Source organism: Monodon monoceros, unplaced genomic scaffold (genome assembly GCF_005190385.1).
Source record: "Monodon monoceros isolate NGI ecotype Baffin Bay Population unplaced genomic scaffold, NGI_Narwhal_1 Super_Scaffold_5, whole genome shotgun sequence".
NCBI classification, from domain to species: domain Eukaryota; kingdom Metazoa; phylum Chordata; class Mammalia; order Artiodactyla; family Monodontidae; genus Monodon; species Monodon monoceros.
In genome coordinates, this window is record NW_021703782.1 from 6,789,110 (window position 1) to 6,812,861 (window position 23,752).

Sequence of the window (23,752 nt, forward strand, 5' to 3'; positions counted from 1 at the left end):
ATTTTTTATTCCCTAAATTGGTTCTATAGCATGTGTATGTACAATCTTCCATCATTATTGAGCGAGTTTCCCACTGACTTATCTGATTATTTTTCTATTTTGTAACTACAGTGTAAGAAAATATTTTAAAGCCTCAAACTACTGATTTTTTATCTTCAACGTTTCCCCTTTTTCCTTTTCCAAAGTTTTCTGTGCAAATTTTACTTTTGTGATATTTAATATTGAATTAAAAATCAAAGAATTCCAAAGTAGTTTTCACATGTACTATTATGTGATATATTAGATACACATTGACAGCAATACTTCCACTTGTACGATTTACTGTGAAAAAACAGATAATCTTAAATTAATATGAAATAGAATCCCTATAATATATATATTTTGTATCCATTAAAGTACTCAACTGCCTCATGACTTTGCATAGCAAATCATAATAATACCTTTCCATATGCCACATATGACAAATGGTCATCATTTGTACACCACACACACACACACACACACAGCCCTATGGCAAAAAACCTTCCTTCTGAGTTGACAGTTTGCACACTTGCACACCCCCAGAGACTTAATCTTGTTGCTGATGAATATCCTCATGCCTAAGAATTTTATAGATAACCCAGTAGAAAATATTAAAAATCAAAAAGGCTAATGGGAAGCAGGCTCGGGAGACGGTGTCAATCTTCTTGGCCCGGTCAATGAAGACCTTCCTCATTTCATCCAGGCTCTTTGGCATTACCTGGACAGGATGGTTTGGGCCCTTTGGAGTCACACCGTCTTTTGTTTGCAGACACGGTCCCATTCCATAGGCTGTGAAACTGAATCGGCTTTCCCTTACCTCATCATCCTGTCATAAGAAAAACATTAGAAATCACTTTAACCCTGAGAAAACCAAAATTTAAAAAGAGTCATGTACCAAAATGTTCATTGCAGCACTATTTACAATAGCCAGGACATAGAAGCAACCTAAGTGTCCATCGACAGATGAATGGATAAAGAAGATGTGGCACATATATACAATGGAATATTACTCAGCCATAAAAAGAAATGAAATTGAGTTATTTGTAGTGAGGTGGATGGACCTAGAGTCTGTCATACAGAGTGAAGTAAGTCAGAAAAGAGAAAAACAAATACTGTATGCTAACACATATATATGGAATCTAAGAAAAAAAAAAAAGGTCATGAAGAACCTAGGGGCAAGACGGGAATAAAGACAGAGACCTACTAGAGAATGGACTTGAGGATATGGGGAGGGGGAAGGGTAAGCTGTGACAAAGTGAGAGAGTGGCATGGACATATATATACACTACCAAACGTAAAATAGATCGCTAGTGGGAAGCAGCCACATAGCATAGGGAGATCAGCTCAGTGCTTTGTGACCACCTAGAGGGGTGGGATAGGGAGGGTGGGAGGGAGGGAGACGCAAGAAGGAAGAGATATGGGAACATATGTATCTGTATAGCTGATTCACTTTGTTATAAAGCAGGAACTAACACACCATTGTAAAGCAATTATACTCCAATAAAGATGTTAAAAAAAAAAAGCACTTTAGTCATGGAATAGGGCATGTATAACAGGCATTTCAGAACGATAACTTAAGCTTTATCATGATAAATGATAACATTGTTATAATGAAAAGGTAAAACATATAAAGGTGAGTTGCTTTTCTTTCCTATTCAAGTTTTACTGATTTATCCTGCTGCATCATACAGAAGTGTTCATTCAATGAAACAGTCAAGTGTTATGTTTTAATGGAAAAATTAAATATTCTGGTATTGTCTACATATTGCTAGAATATCTAAATAAATCGAGCAAGAAAAAAATCTATTTGGATATTATATTATATATGTTCATGTACTAGATTTTTTTCACATCATGTGTTTAAATGTGTACATATATGATGTCAAAGGGAAAATACCATGATCATAGTTTGAATTTTTCTTTTTCATGGAGGCAAACATTTTAATGCCTGTTTCCTACAATTTCATGTTACTTCATTGGGAAATACAATCTAGATCGACAACACTGCTTGGTTATTGTTATTCTCACTTGATGTTTTATACTAACCCATTTGGCATACTATCAGATGGCCAGATATTCTAGTTCATATACTATTACTTTTAAGGTACATTGGTTTTGTTGAAATTATGAAGGAAATCTGGCAGAAGTTTCATGTTAAAGAAAATTATAACTTACCATGGTCCTAAAAGTATTGTTATTTTTCTCTAAAATGTTGCAAATTGAAGAGAATTCTCCATGTATATATATGAAAAAAACAAAATTTAAAGAAAAAATTACTTAATAAAAACACGATAGGGCTTCCCTGGTGGCGTAGTGGTTGAGAGTTCGCCTGCCAATGCAGGGGACGCGGGTTCTAGCCCTGCTCTGGGGAGATCCCACATGCTGTGAAGCAGCTGGGCCCATGCACCACAACTACTGAGCCTGCGTTCTAGGGCCCGCCCGCTGCAACTACTGAAGCCCGCGCACCTAGAGCCCGTGCTCTGCGACAAGAGAAGCCACCGCAGTGAGAAGCCCGTGCACGACAACGAAGAGTGGCCCTGCTCACCACAACTGGAGAAAAGCCCGCGCACAGCAATGAAGACCCAACGCAGCCAAAAATAAAATAAATAAATTTATTTTAACAAATGATAAATGAAATGTGTTCGTGATAGGAAAATATGGTATTTAATCCTTTATAATGAAATTCATTAATGAATAATTTAATGCATTTGTTTGGAATGTAACTGTAGGTAACTGCCAATTAATTGGATTTTTGCTACTAAAATTCAATGTTTAAAAGATGACATCTTAGGGCTTCCCTGCTGGCACAGTGGTTGAGAGTCCGCCTGCCAATGCAGGGGACACGGGTTCGTGACCCGGTCCGGGAAGATCCCACATGCCGCGGAGTGGCTGGGCCCGTGAGCCATGGCCACTGAGCCTGCGCGTCCGGAGCCTGTGCTCCACAACGGGAGAGACCACAACAGTGAGAGGCCCGCGTACCACAAAAAAAAAAAAAAAAAAAAAAAGATGACATCTTAAAAAGTTGTTACAGCTCAATTTTTATGAAAGTACTCTGTGATGGTAACATAAGAGTTAAAAGTAATTAACTGGCTCAAACTCTTGAAAATTATTTTAGGTCTGTGATAGTACAGGCCTAATGAACAGTATATTACAAAATATGAAAGCGAAAAATAGAAATTTTAATGGATTCTAAAACTGAGAGGATAATCAAAGTTGATGTAATAATGTATGAAACAGTTTTTTGGGGAATTAGGAAATAAGGCAATTATACCTGAAAAACAGAAAGATATAATTACTGGAATATATCTCAACTGTAAGATGTATAAGCAATTGAATTTTGAGGAAACAAGTCTAAAATAAAAGCTGATGATCCAAATTACATGTAACTGTTGCAGTCTTACAAAAATTGGAAATTGGTTTTCTAGTGGTCTTTAATAGGGATGTTCATTTATACTGCCAGTGTTTTTAGCCACCATGGAAATGTTAAGGCTAAGTAACTGTTTTCTTTTTATTGTCTTTATCTTTATGGGGAAATAATCGATACATCACCGTATAAGTTTAAGATATACGGCATGATGGTTTGACTTACACATATTGTGAAATGATTACCATAATAGGTTTAGTGAACATCCATTGTCTTGTATAGATACAATAAAAAGAAAAGAAAAAAATTCTCCTTGTGATGAGAACTCTTAGGGTCTACTCTCTTCACAACTTTCCACTATATCATACATGATATATCTTACAGCAGTGCTAACTCAAGTCATCATGTTGTACATTATGTCCCTAGAACTTATTTAAAACTGGAAGTTTGTACATTTTAACCACCTTCCTCCACTGTCCATCTGTTCTGGAGAATTGAATATTTTCAGACCTTTAGAGAGCCTCCCACATACACACTTGTCTCAAAACAGAGATTTAAGATTTAACATACATAGTGAACAACTATATTTTCTCAGTTGGATCTTTCCAGCAAACTGTGAGTAAAGGGGTAACACCAGGCCTGGCTGTTGAGAACTGCAGAGAAAGACCTAGTTTTTCCAGCATGATTTCCTTGAAAACAGGAATGTGGAGTTTTCTCCCTTTACTGTGGCACCTGCCCTGGGGGAGCAGTTCAGTGGCCTGAAGCCTGGAGGGGCGGGGGGAAGAAGCTCTTGAGTCGCTGTTGGACCTCCCCATGAAATGAAGATGCTGTGTCTGGCGTGTCACCTGCCTCGCATGCTCCTAGAGGACCAAGTAATCTGGAGGGTCTGATTGACAGTTTGAACCTAAAACCTCAGTGGTGGTGACGGAAGGAGACGTGGCTTTCAGATCCTTTCAGACTCAATGTAGCCAAAGGTTCTGGGAGGGAGTTCTGATGAGAACGTGACCCTGACCCTCCCTGGGTTTGAGGTTGCAAAAGCTCCACAGAAAATACTGGGGATGAATCATACTGTTGGGATATGGATGACACACACATATGCCCTGTTGAACTGGCAGATGGATGATGAGTGAGATAAAACCGAAGGGAAACAGGGTCATAAAACTGAGGAGAAAGCGGCTTTGTCTCCTAGTAACTGATTAGCTTTGTGCAGCTAAAACCACTTGGGGGAAAGAGAAACCAGAGCACGTACATCAAGCAGCTTTGCAGCCTGTGCTCACGATGAAAGCACAAGTCCAGTGGGGACCTGGAGGGACACCGCACTTCGTCTTGATGTCACTCCTCTGCCACCCCAGGCAAATGACACTGGAAACGAGTGACTACAGTGCAGCCCTGGCCAGTGGAAATATAATGGGAACCACCAACGAAAGCTATGTGTGTAATTTTAAATCTAAACTTTACATTAACTACATTTAAATTAAAAGAAATAGGCAAAATTAATTTTAATAGTATATTTTCCTTGACTCACTACGTCCTAAATATTATTCAAACGTTGACTCAAGTAGAAATTAAAGGAGAAATTTTGTGTTCTTTATTGCATACTAAGTCCTTGAAATCAGTGTGCACTTTACATTTATAACAACCCTCAATTCAGACTCCATATTTCTAGGGCTCAACAGCCTCATGGGGCTAGTAGACACCACACAGGACAAAGTAAATAGGAGCTGGGCCGCTTTGCTGAGAAGAACCAGCAGATATCTGGGAGGTTCACACTTGCCAGGATCTTTAGGTTAATTGACATAAGAGCTGATCATTTTTCTGCATGCTGCAGCTGAAAAACAACGTTTGATGTGAATGCGAACTCCTAACTTGCTGCAATGTTGCCGTTCGGGAATTGCTGGCAGGCGTAAATTCAAGGACGCTTTTGGAGTGGGTGAAGCCTTGGGTGATGTGAATCTATGCTGAGAAGGAAAGCCGTCTGTTGTCTTTCTGCTGTGTACTGGAACAGCCCTGAAGAAGACACAGCTCTCTTAAGGGATGTAGCAAACCTGGGCTGGCCATACAGTAATTAAAAAAAAAAAAATAATAATAATAATGCAAAAAAAAATGAGCCTCCCCAAACCATGTGCTCTGAGCTAAACTCTGGTAGACACGGTGATTCGGGGAGTCCCCCAGGCCTGGGTTCCCAGGTGGCTCTCTTTTGGGGAAGGCAGGAGAGTATATACAATTCATGGACACGTTTACTCTTGCAGCTGACATGCTGGGTTTCACTGAAGGAAAAAAAAATCTGGGCCATTCAGAAGAAAGAACTTGGCCAGAGAAGACTCTATCAGCTCTCTTTAGGTGGCTTTCAAGACACAGAGTGAAAAGAGCGAAAACTGACAGGATTCCTATGAAAGACTTCCTGGCACGTTGTCGCTAGCCGGGGGGGAAGCAAATCTGTTCTAGTTCCGGCAGCTGCTTCCCTGAAGGAGCCCTGTTAAATCTGGCACTTTCATCTCGGAAGTTAATCCAGTGGTGCCAATGGGAATGCAAACAAAAGGCGCTGACGCGGTGGCTGAATTGACTGCATCTGCAAAGACACAAAGAAGCCTGCCCACGAAGGCCAGGGTCTCCTTGTCCAATTCTGAGTGGGGTCCCAGGCTGTGTGCCATGGTTAATGGAGAATGGCCAGGGGTGGTGAACACAGCTCTTTGGGATTGTGGAAGCCAGTGCACCATGAGAAGTAAGACTGCTGGGAAACAAGAAGGCGAAGTTAACAGCAATGTTAAAAAGCTGGTGGAGCAGAGAAGGAGGCAGAGTTACGCTGTGTTCGTAGGTATCATGGTTGTAGTGAAAATTGCAGATAGGAAAAGAAGGGACTAAGACGTAGCCACTAGGCGGTATCACCTCTGGCTAAATGTATAACTGGGAAGGATGTGACTGTGGATGAAGGACCTTGCCATTTCTGGCGTGAGCCTAATCTTGGGCTGCTGTTCCTTAGCCCAGTTGCAATTGGATGTACTAAAATGGGAGCCCTTAGAATTGCCTAAACCTTCCGCTGTAGTAACTATTAAACAGCACAAGATTACAGGGAGGTAAAGAAAACTCAGCTCTGATTAAGGGCGTGATGGCAGCAGGGGTGCTAGCCCCTCGTTAATTTTCTCTGAAATAGTCCTGATTGGACTATGATAAAAATAAGCAGGTCTTGCAGGCTGACTGCTGACTACGTGGGTTCACTAAGGAAGTCCCTACAACTGCCTCCACGAGGTGGACATGGTAAAACCTCTCTAGGAGTTTCAGGACAGAGGAGGCTGGTATGCTTTGGTCCACTTGGCTACATCTTTCCTCTCAATCCCAATCTAAAAAAACCTCAAACAGGGCTTCCCTGGTGGCGCAGTGGTTAAGGGTCCGCCTGCCGATGCAGGGGACTCGGGTTCGTGCCCCGGTCCGGGAGGATCCCACATGCCGCGGAGCGGCTGGGCCCGTGAGCCATGGCCGCTGAGCCTGCGCGTCTGGAGCCTGTGCTCCGCAATGGGAGAGGCCACAACAGTGAGAGGCCCACGTACTGCACAAAAAAAAAAAACCCCTCAAACACAGTGAGTCTTCATGTGGGGTGGACTGTCACCTTACTCTTTGTCCCTTAAGGAAACCTGACTTCTCCAATATGTGTCACAACCTGGTTGGAAGCAGTTTGGTCCAAATCATTGTCAGACTAAGCTGGTTAATGATGAATGAGAACTTTCCTCTTGGAGGAGAAAGTCAGGCAAGGTTTGGGAAGTGTAGTAGCACACATGACTAGGTAAAGCTTGAGATTCACACTAGATGCAGCCAAGAGTCAGAGCCCAGTAACGTCAGTGAAGTTTCTGGAAATATCCTGGATAAACCACTCGAGACAATTCACAAACAGTAAAGGACACACTGCTATTCTCCTGGACCCCACTACGAGGAAAACAGCTTGCAGCACTGTTTGAAATCTGGCAGATACGTTCTGGGTTTCTGTTGGTCATGGTGTACAGAGTGACAGAAAGACAGGCTGAATTTTTTTTTTAAGGTTTTTTTTTTTTTTTTTGATGTGGACCATTTTTAAAGTTTTTATTGAATTTGTTACAACATTGCTTCTGTTTTATGTTTTGGTTTTTTTGGTTGCAAGACATGTGGGATCTTAACTCCCTGACCAGGGATCGAACCCACACCCCCTGCATTGGAAAGCAAAGTCTTAACCACTGGACCGCCCGGGAAGTCCCAAGACAGACTGAATTTGAAATGGGAACAAGGGCCAACTGTAAGACATCTGAGGCAGGCAATAACCCAAGCTGCCTCTCTGAGGCCTTAAAAGTCATCAACTGTAGAGGTATCTGCTACTAAAACATGCAGACTGGAGTTTCTGGGAAAAGCTCAATAACAGCACCCTAAGGTGGCTGCTAGGATTCTATACCAGAAAACGCTCTAATGCCATGAGCAGATTAACCTATTTGAATGACAGCTACTGGCATTCTCTTGGGCTCTGGTAGAGACAGTCCCTAGACTAAAGGAATCTGAAGAGTACCAGACTCTATTTACGTCTAAGATATCTACCATGTCATGCGTGATGTCAAAATGTCATCTCCATTCAAGTTCCCTGATAAAATTGAAAATGACATATTCAGGAACAAGCTAAGAGGAGTAACTTGGGTGAAGTACATCATATGAAAATGTATCCTTTCAACAATGGACCCATGATGGAAGCTACCCAGAGTGCTATGAACCTCATGCTTCTCTTCCCACTGAGGAAAAACAGGTCCCTTCGTTCACCAATGGAAACTCTCATATGGATGGTCAGGACTCACAGTGTACCTGCAGTGGAATGAGTAGGTAAGTCTACACAATGGGCTGATTTGAGAAGCAGTGAATGTGGCAGTATCACAAGAACCGGTTCTTGATCTCAAAGCTATAGCTTTATATCTGGATATTCAGAGACTCCTGGGTCCTGGCCAGTGGCCTTGCGTTATGGTCAGGCAAATGAGCCCTTAATTGGGCAGTTAAGAACATCCCAAGGGGGCTTCCCTGGTGGTGCAGTGGTTAAGAATCCGCCTGCCAATGCAAGTGACACGGGTTCAAGCCCTGGTCCGGGAAGATCTCACATGCTGTGCAGCAAATATGCCCATGCGCCACAACTTCTGAGCCTGTGCTCTAGAGCCCGCAAACCACAACTACTGAGCCTGCATGCCACAACTACTGAAACCTGTGTGCCCAGAGCCCGTGCTCCATAACAAGAGATGCCACCACAAGGAGAAGCCCGTGTACCGCAACGAAGAGTAGCCCCCGGTCGCCACAACTAGAGAAAGCCCATGCACAGCAACAAGACCCAACACAGCCCAAAATAAATAAATAAATAAATTTTATATTAAAAAAAAATGAAAAAACAATTTCCTCTTGAAAAAAAGGAACATTCCAAGGTGGGAGATGCAATTCCTTATAGAAATCCCAGGGTAGAATTAATTAGGTCATGTAGTCCCCATCTAATTACCAGCTCAGAAGGGGACTACAGCGCCAAGGCACATGTCTTGGATTGGTCTTTGATGTAGTCATGGTGGTGTCCAGGCCATGCAGCAATGGACAGAACGTGTCCCTCTGTTGCCCAATGAAGCCACTGATGTGGTCAGAGCTTGTCTGCAATATTAACAAGATAAAGAATTGCTTGAAAATTGCCTTTGGGTTGAATCTCCCGAGGACAAGAGCTAACACACAGCTGGCAGATAGAATGCTTAGGGTCTTTGCCCAAGCCTCTTGGAGGATTCAATGGATTTTAGCAGAAATAGATGGTCCATATTGGGCTTGTTTACACTGTAACAGAAGCCATAGCTGAAAGTACTATTAATGGCTTGGAACAGGCACTTTTATATCAGTCTGGGCCCCTGGAATAGACCCCTTTGGAGAAAGGAACACACTTACAAATGGCTAGTATATAAAATGGCCGAAGAACACAACATAGTAAGGGCATCTCACATCCCATCAGCTCACAGAGCTGAGGTTTAAACAGAAATTGGAAGGAGCAATGAAAACATTATTACTAAAGACAGGATGACCGGGACATGAAGGGCTGGTTGGTTCACTGGATGAGTGCACAGACCACGTGGGTATGAGCGACAGTAAGGGGGAACACCTTTACAGAGGTTTCTGGTTTCTGGTAGTGGAAGTGTCGGGGGATAGAGAGCAAGGCTGTGACTTAACTCTGTCCCACCTCACAGGTTTTTCTTTTGTATTACCTGATAGGATGGTTTTGGGTCCACGACTGCATTTGCACTGTCTAGCTGAAAGGATCGTTGCTACTTATGATACTGTATCTGTTTCTTTAGACTAGGAAGCCATTCATGCCCTCTGTAGGTGAGAGAACTAAGAGTCCTGTGTGCTTGAGAAGCTATAAGGCCTCGCACTTAGATGAAGACGCTTTATCTGCTCTCTCTCCTGCTTTTTATCCTACTGTAAAGCTGAGAAAATGACATATGAGATTAAAGTTTATTTCTGTCGTGCAAGTAAGTTGGCCTCCTCAAACCTGTAATCAGAGCTATGGAGTTATACTGACAAAGCCACTTTACTCTGGATATGTGTTTAAATAGAAAATGACACTTTGAACAATTTAAACTTCATCATCTTCATACAGCACTCGTCCATCATAAAAGCTGGCAACGTGTAAAATGACCACATTCTATGTACATGCAAGAATGACAGTCCAGACGAGGACAATATTTCTCACACTGTGGTCCACTCAGCAGCTGTCTCAGAATCGCTGGCAGGGACTGCTGAGATCCAGTTTTCTGGATCTCAGTTGCGGAGATTTGTACTCATGAACATTTAGGTTGTCCCAGTAATCTGCATTTCCAAGCTCTCTAGGTGATCATAACGCACAATTTGTGGAAACAAAAATTTCCAAGAGGCACAATGCAGCTCTCCTAGTTAGGCTGAATCCATGGTGATATAACATTTTTTGAACACCTCTAACACTTTCTAATTTAAATTTGAAGTGGCAGCTTATGAAAATATACTCTGTAGTGACTTCTGTGTTAGTATGGAGGTATTATTTTATTTTTTAATAATTCCTGTTTTTAAGTAAGGCTGTTTCTAGGAGAGGCTATCTATAAGGCTATTAATATGACCTGTATCTCTACTCATTTTTAAATTTATGACAGACCTAGGAATACTTTAGGAATAGACTTTGGACAATTACATTATATAATGTGACTTGGTGCAGTATTGTTTTTTCAAAAGCATCTGGAATATGATTTCACTAACAAATGTATCGCCAGTGGCTTTCCTGTTAATTTTGGAGGTGAAAAAATAGAAACTTTAATTTTAAGTAAAAATATTTCCCTTATTAAAATGTCTCATTCAAATATTTATTTCCTGGCAAAGGTAATAGAAAGCAAGATGTTGAAGGATTCTTGTTCTAAAAAATGAAAAATTGGGCATCTGCATTATTTTTTTAAAATGTCTGTGCTATAGGAAATAGTTTTCAACTATTTTATATAGTCACACAAATATATTCGATGGTCCAAATTTAAAATCTGACTCAAGATTGACATTGAAAATGCAAATGTTTTTATCGTAGTTAAGCAATTCCATGGCTTCATCATTTATTGCCAGGGGTCTGGATAGTTCCAGTTATTTAATTCTCAGATTCTTGGTTTCTTATTCTAGGGAAAGATGATTATAGCACTACATAGCAGATTTTTTTAGGGTGAGAAAAATACATACAACCCCCGATAATTGTTGCTATCGTATTATCAATATTTTGTTTGTTATAATTGTATTATTATAGATGTCACATAATACACAATGTGAAAGAAAAATACAGCTTAAACAATTTTACCATTAGATATTGTAAATCTACAGAAACTAAGCGAGCACTAAAGTTCTGTATAAAATAGGCCTACCAATTGCTGACTCCCCAGATGGCCTCACACTTGTAGACTTTTCACTAAAAATTAACTGACAGCATAAAACTAGGAGGATCACTTGGCTGCCTCACTGTCTTACTGTTGTGATGGATGGGCTTTGCTCTACAACTGCTGGGATTCTTGCAAACCTAATTCCTGCAATCAAGGAGGCTTTAGTGTTGTTAGTATGTTCCATGAAACAGCACAGGTATTTGGGGTGAGCCCATGAGATGAGGCACATGGAGTCATCTTATTTCTTAAGCAACAGGATCTCAGCTCTACTGGACCAGACTCCAGTCGCTACCCCGGAGAGAAGATGAGGGAAGCAAGGACCCCTGAACTCCAAAACGATCTTATAATTTTTTTTAAATGACTGGACTTTGGGGATCTTTTTGAAGGGCTACACTTAAAATAATAATTTTAAGCATGAATGAAGTTTTTCTATTAGCTCATCATTAATAACAGATTGCTATACTAGAAGGTGCATTAAATTATTTTATGACTCAACTAATTTCTCTGTTTTGTAAAACTCAGTCATAAAATTATCCCGTGTTTATATATGTTCAGAGGTGCGTGATATTCTTTATTCCAATTAACACTCAAATATTTTTTTGAGATAATTCAATTTTCTGGTGAGGTCTTTAGCTTGGGTTTCTAATGGACTAAAGGCCACAAAAGCAAGGTTTAGACAAACATCTAAAGCTTTTGGCTCAGACACTATATGTTAGCCAGTGTTCAACGTTCATAAAATTAAGCCACTTTGCAACTCAAAATACAGACAATAATAAAGATTAAATAGAATGAATTAAAATGAACCAAAGAACGTGGCTGATTAAAAAAGTAAAATTGAAGAAATAGCTTCATTTACCCACAAGTCAATCCTCTTATGCTTCAAGCAAGTTAGAAGGGTAGGCAATAAAAAATATAAAAAGCCATTTTGTTAGTGTATAATTCTTTCTACAGGAGGACTTGTTTTCACTAAATATGGAAGTGAGAAAAATGTTTCATTAATTAAGCAACAATACCATATTGTGAAACATTCTAAGTGCTTTTCACTTTAATTAGAGAATTATGCCAAAGACTAACTCATGTAACATGCATATTATAACTAGAATTATTACAGAAAGAAAGCCCAAGGGTAAATATAGTCATTCAGTTGAATTGCTTCATCTTTATCATCAAACATAATAAACTAACATATATATGAAACAAGAATTAATTTCCTATCCTCTTAGTCTTCAAAAATAACAATAACAAAAAATATTATTTGTTGCAGGCTTGGTGAAAGCATGAAGATTGCTAGTGAGCGGTGACAAAATATTAATTATGTAAAACAGCATAAGTGATGATTAATTATGTGAATTGCTGTGAGATACAATAGCACTAAATATGTTACTTTCATCCTAATGTTTTTTCCCTACTGGATACCTTTGAGATGTTCTTTATACAATCAAGATGCTAAGTAAATTATCCCAAAGGTTTTTTTGTTTAAATAATTTTCTGTAACTTTTCATTGTCAAGTAGGAAAATGACAAAGGAAGGAAAAGTGAATTGCTATTAATTCCCATTTATATGATTTCAAAGTGTGTAGATTTTGAAAAAATTATTAATAAACAAAACAATGGCTTGGTTTTGTTGAGAAAAAATCAACATCACTTACAAAATTCTAAGGTAAGATGAAGTATGTGAATGAATTAAAAGTTATTTTTCTGAAATAAGTATCAGCTTAAAATAAAACCCTCAGTTTAGACAACTATATACATCTCTATATCACTTAAAAATGGAAGGCTTAAAAAAATATAACTATATATGAGGTTAAAAATACTTTAGACTTGCAAGTCTATTGTCAATATAAAATTCCTTGAAATCCCAGGGGAACCTTGCATTTCTTATAGATGACATGAATTAATTATGAATTAGCCAAGTTTATGCTTGGCATATTGAATTTAGATTCAGAATGGTTTGGAGATTACTGAATGGTAAAATGTAAGCTTAAAAAGATGAATATTTTAGATGAAATATTATGAAAATGTAATACATATATTTTGGGGAATTGCTGAGAAGTCAATGAAATATTTTTTAAAATCTGTACATCTATTTCTATTTAATGTGCTAGATTCTTTCATTGCTAACTCATAATTATGGGGCAAAATAAGATACTATATTACAGTGGACAGCATATATAAAAAGCAGTGTATCTTTTTTAGTTAACTTTGTGATGGAAGTCACTAAAGTGTCACTAAATTAAGTAGAGATTATATTACTTTATTGAATATTATTTCCCTAAAGAGATATTTCAGAGGGGATATAGTTCTAAGAAATAGTTGTGTTTAACATAAACTCAAAATATTTGTTGGCAGGAAATAATTAAATTCTTACAATTTTTGTTTTACTTGAGAAAATGAAATTTCTAACCCCTGTGTATCAGAGTCACTCATATAGAATTTACTTTGAAATTATTGAGAACCTACTTTTTCTCAGGTATGTATCAAAGAAATTTGTAGGAAGTACTTACCTACTGAAAGAATATCTTCTACTCTAGAATATAGCATAAACTGACCTCAAATGGAAACTTTATTGAATAATTTAGTGTATATGGGTACCATGTTGCTTCCAAGCATGGAGCCTCATCCCTTCAACCAAAATAGTACACGTATATATTTGCATTTGTCCTAAGACTGTAGAGCTGACAAAAGGTTCAAGGCAGAAAAATCAATTATTTGTTATTCTTAAACGTTACCTTGAGTTATTTTTGAAGTAAGATAGGATATAAATACACACATAAATGGAAGTTTTTGTACTGATAGTTAAAATGCAGTCAATTATTTAAAAAAGATAACTATCACACCTAACAAAATACAAACTTGGTAATTATTTTTTGAATCTAGAACTAGTGGTCCATTCTTATTTCATTTGTGTACACAAATAATAATTAATGTACAGTAATAAGTAGGAAGATAGAGGTACTAGAACACGGTGTGTATGTGTTTTCACTCAGCAAACCATTGCAGTATTCTACTGCAGTGCAGAAGCTGCATGAAATGCATTAAAGCAATCCCATATCATCCATATTGCTCAACAAATAACATATGTTCGGAAATATTTTGAAGACTTTATAACCCTCCAGGACTCAAGTAATGATATCATACACAGGAAGAGCAACTTCCAACCAAAATACTTTCATATCATGCATGCACCCACACACACACAGCCCCGGGGATAAGCATTTATGACAAGGTGCAGCGGTGGGTGATCAGCACGCAGCAGGCTACGACAGTGTGGGGTGGGGAAATTTGGATACAAGAGTGAATGTGCATCCTTTCACAGCATATAAAAGGTTCCCTGGTACCTTCATAGAGGAAAAAGTAAGGTGTAAAACATTGTATGCAATGCCTAAGCCAATGCTGAACCAACTTAAAACTTTCCTTGGAATACCATGTACATCAGTGTACAGCCCTCTGTTGTGATCAAGCTTTCTCTAAGGGGGTGATTTTATTTATTGCCCCTTTTGCCAAACTAAAGTACTAAGAAGAACTCATGTAAGTCAGTACTCATGAAAAAGGGCGTGGCATCCACCTTGAGCCTCCTTTTCATTATATTGATTTAAAGATTTTGATTGCTCAGACCGTTTCTAAGCAAAGTGCATAGTTTAAAAAAAAAAAATGAGGAATTCATTCAGCCCAGAAGGCTATTAGGTTGACAAAAATCGTTTTCAAAGAGTGAAAATGATCAACCCCAAATTTGCATGATGATTAGAATATTATAAAACTAAATGGCGTGCACAGATTTCTAATCAATGTATTTGCATTTATTGTATTTTAGAGTGTGTTTGCATTTTAAACGATATTGTAAAAAACCATACTGTTTCTTTTTTAAAAAATAAGTATTTATTGACTGTTAGTGACAGAAATCTGATTTTTTTCATCAGAGCTCTTTCTGCATTGTTTTGTAAGGCAATATTTAATTGAATACATGTATTTTATACTAATGCTACTATATGTATGAACTGTTTAGTTACTGAAAATTTAAATATGTACCTTTCCCAAAGAGGCTACTATGGGCTATTATGCAAATTCAAGGCAATTAATTTTTTAAAAATTACCGTTAGGATAATCAAGTAAAAGTAATTGGATCATGTGAATTTTTTTTCCACCAGGGATGAAAACTGAAGAAGTAGCTAGCTATATTGGGAACAACTATGCAATTTTAGTAGAAAAGAAAAATAGTTCAGTGATTATTTAACTAAGGTGTGTAGTAGAATCTCCTGGGGAGGTTTTTTTGTTTTGTTTTTTTTGATATGGAGCTTTTTTTTTTTTGAAAGTCTTTATTGAATTTGCTACAATATTGCTTCTGTCTTATGTTTTGTTTTTTTTGGCCATGAGGCATGGGGGATCTTAGGTCCCTGACCAGGGATCAAACCCGCACCCCCTGCACTGGAAGGCGCAGTCTTAACCACTGAACGGACCTCCAGGGAAGTCCCTGGGGAGGTATTGTAAAATACACTGTATCCCAGAAATTTTTAATTTAGTAGACTGGACTGTTCGTATATGATTTCCCAAGCTAAATTCTTGGCTTTTGGTATGTTTAAAATTTAATCACTGAGTGCTATATTATGGACCTCCAAGTCAAGCTACTGATACGCTCTACTGTAGATTACATTTCTAAATATTTAGCCATTATAATTGGACATGTGTCCTTGTGACCTCTTTTTAATCGAACATTTCCGAGGATGCTATCAAAACCAAAATCATTCATTTACTCTAAAGAATTTCAACATGCTTTAACATTAAGAAAGGATGCTTGAGATACACAGGCTGGACAAAGCATTTTATTTTTGCCTTATTTTTAGGTCTCTATTTTCTGGCAAGAGGGGCTGTTTTCAGAACTTATTTATATAAATAAATTTCCCATTTATTTTGAAACTAATTTTGTCAAGGCATATGATTATTTCTTCTATGGAGACTATTATAAGATACATGTGATATTTCTGTTTAATATCTATTTTAAAATCATTTCGACCAGTTTGGTTAATAGGATGAAAGACAATATCTCAATATCTTTTGATTGAGTGAGGGAAGACAAAGGGAATTGTTAGAAAAAGAGAGTATCCTTAGCTGAAGGGGGTTGGCGGTTGTTCAGCTTTCAGCGTGCAAGGGGCTGTGTTTCCCCACCAAACACTGCCTGAGTGCACAGTGTGCTGTCTGCATTTTTACCAATGACCACATTCCTCTACTTAGAGTTAAGAAAGTGAATTTACCGTGTCTGAGAAACGGTAAAACTTCTCCAATGCAAAAGCTTCTGTCTGTGGGAAGGTAAAGTGGACCAAAAGGGATTGAGAAACCAGAGATAGATGATTAAAGTCATAGATGATTAAATATAATTGCACAATTGGTTTTAATTGCATAGATCATCTTAACATACATATGTATCAATTAATAGATTTTCACATATGCAAGGTATCCACCCCCCAAAGTAGGAAGTGAACTTAAAAAAAAAAACAACACTGGATTTTTTTTCCTGCACTAAATGTTAATTACAATATTTGCTCCCTGAATATTTCAAATAGTGATTAGAAAATAATCAGGTGTAACTATTTTTGCATTTTGATACTTTTCTAGAGTGCCAATCACTAGAAACATTAATCTTGCTGTCTTTCTGTGAGCCAAAGAATAAGGGGTGTCAAATATTTTTATCCCAATACACTTACAGGTGGTAAAATTGGATAAAGAGCTGCTTTGGTAAGGATTTTTTTTTTTTTTTAAGGAGAAATCAGAATTGAGTATCTAAACTTGTAGCCTGTTATGTTATCCATTAGCTACTCTGACTGCTGGATGTGTGATGGGTGCAGAAAATGTCTGAGCTCTCAGACCTCCCTTTGGACACCACATGTGAATGACTTCCCATTTCTGGTGTTTGCAGCACGTGGCTGATACATCCTACATGTAGGAAGGAGAAAAAAGGTACAGAAATGAAAAATAAATGTAAAAAAGTGAACGAAAATTAGAGGGGGAAATAAGTGTTGCTTTACTTCTGATTCATGTTAGAAGGAAAAAATAGTCTTAATCAGTCATTAATGGGAAAAAAGACAACAGCTTCACCCTGTGATACAGAATGCTTTGTTCTGTTACAGTGCTTCAGCCTGTGCCAGGTATCATATGAAACAGAGGAGCAAATGGGCAGTAAGGGAGGGAAAGAGAAGAGGAAAGAGAGAGAGGGAGGGTTGGGCAGAGTGAGAAAAGTATAAGGAAACCAGCAGACTGGGAGAGGTGGGGGGACAGGAGATAAAGAAAAGTTAATCTCTCCATGAAAATATATGTTAATGTATAAATGATGTGCTTTAATAGTTATAAAAATTTGATCAAATGCAAGCCCTGGCATTGTTTCTTCTGTCCACCGTGTTACCCAGAGTATTGCAATGCTGAAACTCCTTCCATGCAACAGTGAATTGGGGTATTTATTGGAGCAGGTGATGATTCTGGGGAGTCAATTAGACATGATTGGATAAGTTACTGCCTTAGAATATGTTTAATACTGAGTAGGCTTAGCACTGGGAGATCATGGCTTAGAGCTTCTTAAAAAAATTTATAAAATATATAAATCACAGTCAGTCATTCAGAAACCATAAGAAATTCCTTAAACAATTAAATCCTTAAAAATGCACACTACATATAAACCAGACTATTAATTTTAAGAGTTGAGAATGTTTTGACTTAAATATTACAGTATTTTGGATTCTGGCCACAATTTCTCCTGTAATATACAACTTTGATATTTCTCTTGATTAAGAGATCGTTTGCTTTCAAAATGTCAGCTGGCACATCCACATTAAAAGTAAACTCAAAGATATGCTGGTTGATAGAGACTCTCCCTTGCAGAAAAGGAAAGGGGCTAATTGAAATTATGTAAATATAGAGAGAGATGACATTACAAGTCTTAATAGAGGTGAACAACTGCCATCCTGTACTTACAAATCCAATTAGGAGATTACTTCTACAATTTCATGTGGTCTCCCAATGATGCTCTAAATAAAATTTCTTCTGGGTTTGACTTATCAAGTGATAGCAAGGCAAAAATACACCTTATTGTGTTTCGAGTGGGGATTCAGAAGAAATGTCTTAAAAACATAAAAGTATACATAAAAAGGAGACCACAGAGTTTTACATCAGCATCATAGTATTAATAAATAGGTGATATTTGATGGAAACAATTAAAGGAATTAGTTCGAAAAAAGGTACAACTTTAATAGCTATATTTGTTGACTTATGTCAAGTAAAACCATCAGAAACACTGCAACCTTGCAAATAAGAAATGATAGATTTTGTTAGTGGAAGCAAATAATGGTGTCCTTCCAGGACATACATTAGAAAGAAGCTGATAAAACTCTCAAGTCACCAGATCTGCTGTGTATAGTTCGATGTTACCATTTTCTCCCTGAGGCTATTTTTGACAATGTAAGTTTCAGCTGGACAAAACCAAAGGGACATCATTTCATTTAGTCCCTGTCCCCATTTCCTCTCTGTACCTCCCTATTAAATATCCCAAATTCACTTTCCAGGGAGAATTGTATCCCAGAGAACTTAATGCATTTAATCGCCTACCCTATTCTTTCTCTTTCGTCGAAATCTCAGAAGTTCTTTATGTTGTCTCGATACAAAATTGACAGCTGCATACTCCAGTAGTGCTGAAAACACGAAAAGGAGACACACTGCCATCCAAATGTCAATAGCTTTGACATACGAAACCTAGCCAGGAAAGAAACAGCGAGAAAATTGACTTGTCACTTCCATTGAGCACAATAATGAGTTATACTATTTATATACCAGCTTGGAAAAAAAAAGCAATGAAGTAACATTTCTTTTTTTTTACTTAACACATTTTTTTTACTTAAAAATTTTTCAGAAATTAATTCTGCAAGTTTTATGTTTTAGTCCTACATTAAAATGTGTATTTTTTCCTAATAAGTTTTTTCAGATGAAGCGCTAGACCAAATGTATGATGAAAGAAAATAAGATGAAATGTAATTTTACCTTCAGGGTAGAATAGTATCATGCTTGGTAAGTGTGCAGTAACATTGAAATATACCTATAAGGTAGCAGAATGCTTGAAAAAGTATGAAGTAATATTGAAACATAGATAATGCTGTTGAACTTGTAGCTCCTTATTTTCTTCATGAAAAATGTTTTTTATTTTGAAATAATTTTAACCCTACAGACACTTTGCAAGAACAGTAAAAAGAACTCCCAAGTTCTGCAGTTGTTAACATTAAGTTACATTTCTCTCCCTCTCTCTCTTTCATCTCCATCTTTATATGCTTTTCTGCCTGAATTATTTGAGTGTAATATGCAGACATGATGCCCTGAACGTTATGTGTTTTTTCTAAAAAAAAAAAAAGGACACTCTCCTACATACACCCAGTTAACCCTTCAGGTCTCACACTAAACTTCACCCAAATCCGGTTCAGAATCCCAGGAAACCTGTGCTTACCTGAACACATTGCATTGTAATTGCTTGTTTCTTGTTCTCTTTCTGTTTAGAGTGTGAAGTCTCTGAGGACAGATGGCATCTGTTTTGTTCTCCGCCACAGTGTTGTTTGACCCATGTGTGAGTGAATGGGCAGATAAATGAAGGTGTAAAATGTCAAAACATGGGGAAAAGTGAGCCATAGGTGATGATTCATATGGAAATTCACTTTATGGAGTGACACTCTGGTAATACCTTGGAATGAATTGATTTTCTTTTCAAAAGAGGTGTCAACTTACACCACATCCAATGGTGTCAACTTACATGTGAAGTATGCCAACAAAGGGACCCTCTGTGTCTCCTCCTGCATCTTTTTTTTCTAACACCTTTATTGGAGTATAATTGCTTTACATTGTTGTGTTAGTTGCTGCTATATAACAAAATGAATCAGCTATACATGTACCTATATCCCCACATCCCCTCCCTCTTGTGTCTTCCTCCCACCCTCCCTATCCCACCCCTCTAGGTGGTCACAAAGCACTGAGCTGATCTCCCTGTGCTTTGCGGCTGCTTCCCACTAGCTATCTATTTTACATTTGGTAGTGTATATATGTTCATGCCACTCTCTCACTTCGTCCCAGCTTACCTTTATCCCTCCCCGTATCCTCAAGTCCATTCTCTACGTCTGCGTCTTTATTCCTGTCCTGCCCCTAGGTTCTTCAGAACTTTTTCTTTTTTCAGATTCCATATATATGTGTTAGCCAACGGTATTTGTTTTTCTCTTTCTGACTTACTTCACTCTGTATGACAGACTCTAGGTCCATCCACCTCACTACAAATAACTCAATTTCATTTCTTTTTATGACTGAGTAATATTCCATTGTATATATGTGCCACATCTTTATCGATTCATCTGTCGATGGACACTTAACTTGCTTCCATGTCCTGGCTATTGTAAACAGAGCTGCAATGAACACTGGGGTACATGACTCTTTTTGAATTATGGTTTTCTCAGGGTATATGCCCAGAAGTGGGATTTCTGGGTCATATGGTAGGTCTATTTTTAGTTTTTTTAGGAACCTCCATACTGTTCCCCATAATGGCTATATCAATTTACATTCCCACCAACAGGGTGAGAGGGTTCCCTTTTCTCCACACCCTCTCCAGCATTTATTGTTTGTGGATTTTTTGATGATGCCCATCCTCACCAGTGTGAGGTGATACCTCATTGTAGTTTTGATTTGCATTTCTCTAATGATTAGTGATGTTGAGCATCCTTTCACGTGTTTGTTGGCAGTCTGTATATCTTCTTTGGAGAAATGTCTATTTAGGTCTTCTACCCAGTTTTGGATTGGGTTGTTTGTTTTTTTGATATTGAGCTGCATGAGCTGCTTGTATATTCTGCAGATTAATTCTTTGTCAGTTGCTTCATTGGCAAATATTTTCTCCCATTCTGAGGATTGTCTTTTCATCTTGTCTATGGTTTTCTTTGCTGTGCAAAAGCTTTTAAGCTTCATTAGGTCCCATTTGTTTATTTTTGTTTTTATTTCCATTTCTCTAGGAGGAGGGTCAAAAAGGATCTTGCTGTGATTTATGTCATAGAGTGTTCTGCCTATATTTTGCTCTAAGAGTTTTATAGTGTCCAGCCTTACATTTAGGTCTTTAATCCATTTTGAGTTTATTTTTGTGTATGGTGTTAGGGAGTGTTCTAATTTCATTCTTTTACATATAGGTGTCCAATTTTCCCAGCACCACTTATTGAAGAGGCTGTCTTTTCTCCATTGTATACTCTTGCCTCTTTTTATCAAAGATATGGTGACCTAATGTGCGTGGGTTTATCTCTGGGCTTTCTATCCTGTTCCATTGATCTGTATTTCTGTTTTTGTGCCAGTACCATACTGTCTTGATTACTGTAGCTTTGTACTATAGTCTGAAGTCAGGGAGCCTGATTCCTCCAGCTCCGTTTTTCTTTCTCAAGATTGCTTTGCGTTTTCGGGATCTTTTGTATTTCCATACAAATTGTGAAATTTTTTGTTCTAGTTCTGTGAAAAATGCCATTGGTAGTTTGATAGGGATCGTATTGAGCCTGTAGATTGCTTGGGTAATATAGTCATTTTCACAATGTTGATTCTTCCAATCCAAGAACATGTTGTATCTCTCCATCTGTTTGTATCATCTTTAATTTCTTTAATCAGTGTCTTATAGTTTTCTGCATACAGGTCTTTTGTCTCCTTAGGTAGGTTTATTCCTAGGCATTTTACTCTTTTTGTTGCAATGGTAAATGGGAGTGTTTCCTTAATTTCTCTTTCAGATTTTTCATAGGAATGCAAGAGGTTTCTGTGCATTAATTTTGTATCCTGCTACCTCACCAATTTCATTGATGAGCTCTAGTAGTTTTCTGGTAGCATCTTTAGGGTTCTCTATGTATAGCATCATGTCATCTGCAAACAGTGACAGCTTTACTTCTTCTTTTCCAATTTGGATTCCTTTTATTTCTTTTTCTTCTCTGATGTGGCTAGAACTTCCAAAACTATGTTGAATAATTGTGGTGAGAGTGGGCAACTTTGTCTTCTTCCTGATTTTAGTGGAAATGGTTTCAGTTTTTCACCATTGAGAATGATGTTGGCTGTGGGTTTGTCATATATGGCCTCTATTATGTTGAGGTAAGTTCCCTCTATGCCTACTTTCCGGAGAGTTTTTATCATAAACGGGTGTTGAATTTTGTTGAAAACTTTTTCTGCATTTATTGAGATGATCATATGGTTTTTCTCCTTTAATTTGTTAGTATGGTGTATCACGTTGATTGATTTGCATATATTGAAGAATCCTTGCATTCCTGTAAACCCCACTTGATCATGGTGTATGATCCTTTTAATGTGCTGCTGGATTCTGTTTGCTAGTATTCTGTTGAGGATTTTTGCATCTATGTTCATCAGTGATATTGGCCTGTAGTTTTCTTTTTTGGTAACACCTTTGTCTGGTTTTGGAATTAGGGTAATGGTGGCCTCATAGAATGAGTTTGGGAGTGTTCCTCACTCTGCTATATTTTGGAAGAGTTTGAGTAGGATAGGTGTTAGCTCTTCTCTAAATGTTTGATAGAATTCGCCTGTGAAGCCATCTGGTGCTGGGCTTTTGTTTGTTGGAAGATTTTTATTCACAGTTTCAATTTCAGTGCTTGTAATTGGTCTGTGTATATTTTCTATTTCATCCTGGTTCAGTCTTAGAAGGTTGTGCTTTTCTATGTATTTGTCCATTTTGGATATCTTTATTATCATTACTCTGAATTCTTTTTCAGGTAGACTGCCTATTTCCTCTTCATTTGTTTGGTCTGGTGGGTTTTTACCTTGCTCCTTCATCTGCTGTGTGTTTCTCTGTCTTCTAATTTTCCCTACCTTACTGTGTTTGGGGTCTCCTTTTTGCAGGCTGCAGGTTCGTAGTTCCCATTGTTTTTGGTGTCTGCCCCCAATAGGTAAGGTTGGTTCAGTGGGTTGTGTAGGCTTCCTGGCAGAGGGGATGGGTGCCTGTGTTCTGGTGGATGAGGCTGGATCTTGTCTTTCTCTTGGGCAGCACTGTGTCCGGTGGTGTGTTTGGGGTGTCTGTGAACTTAGTATGATTTTAGGCAGCCTCTCTGCTAATGGGTGGGGTTGTGTTCCTGTCTTGCTAGTTGTTTGGCATAGGGTGTCCATCACTGTAGCTTGCTGTGTTGAGTGGAGCTGGGTCTTAGCGTTGAGACGGAGACCTCTGGGAGAGCTCTTGCTGATTGATAATACATGGGGCCAGGAGGTCTCTGGTGGACCAATGTCCTGAACTCGGCTCTCCCACCTCAGAGGCTCAGGCCTGACACCCGGCCGGATCATCAAGACCTTGTCAGCCACATGGCTGGCATGCCTTCAGAGTTGGAGAAGCTGGCTTGCAGTGGCTGTCCTGCGCCGCACATTAGAATCACCTGCTTCTTCCTTGTTTTGCCCCAAAGGCAGTGTTCCACAGAGAAAAAGATTAGCCTTGAAAATAGTCA

The 23,752-nt window shown here is 38.3% G+C and overlaps 1 protein-coding gene across 2 annotated transcripts in view; it reads right to left on the reverse strand.

Annotated features, from left to right (window-relative positions):
- Positions 1-568: 568 nt before the first annotated feature.
- Positions 569-23,752, reverse strand: part of GLRA3 (glycine receptor alpha 3) — a 155,572-nt gene continuing 132,388 nt past the window's right edge. The window contains exons 8-10 of one of the 2 annotated variants that reach the window (XM_029203388.1): positions 18,876-19,019; positions 16,535-16,579; positions 569-847 (exon numbers count right to left, since the gene is read on the reverse strand). In XM_029203388.1, coding sequence (XP_029059221.1) covers positions 569-847; positions 16,535-16,579; positions 18,876-19,019 — 468 coding nt within the window. The remainder of the gene's footprint in view (positions 848-16,534; positions 16,580-18,875; positions 19,020-23,752) is intronic. The other variant, XM_029203389.1, reaches the window with a different exon arrangement.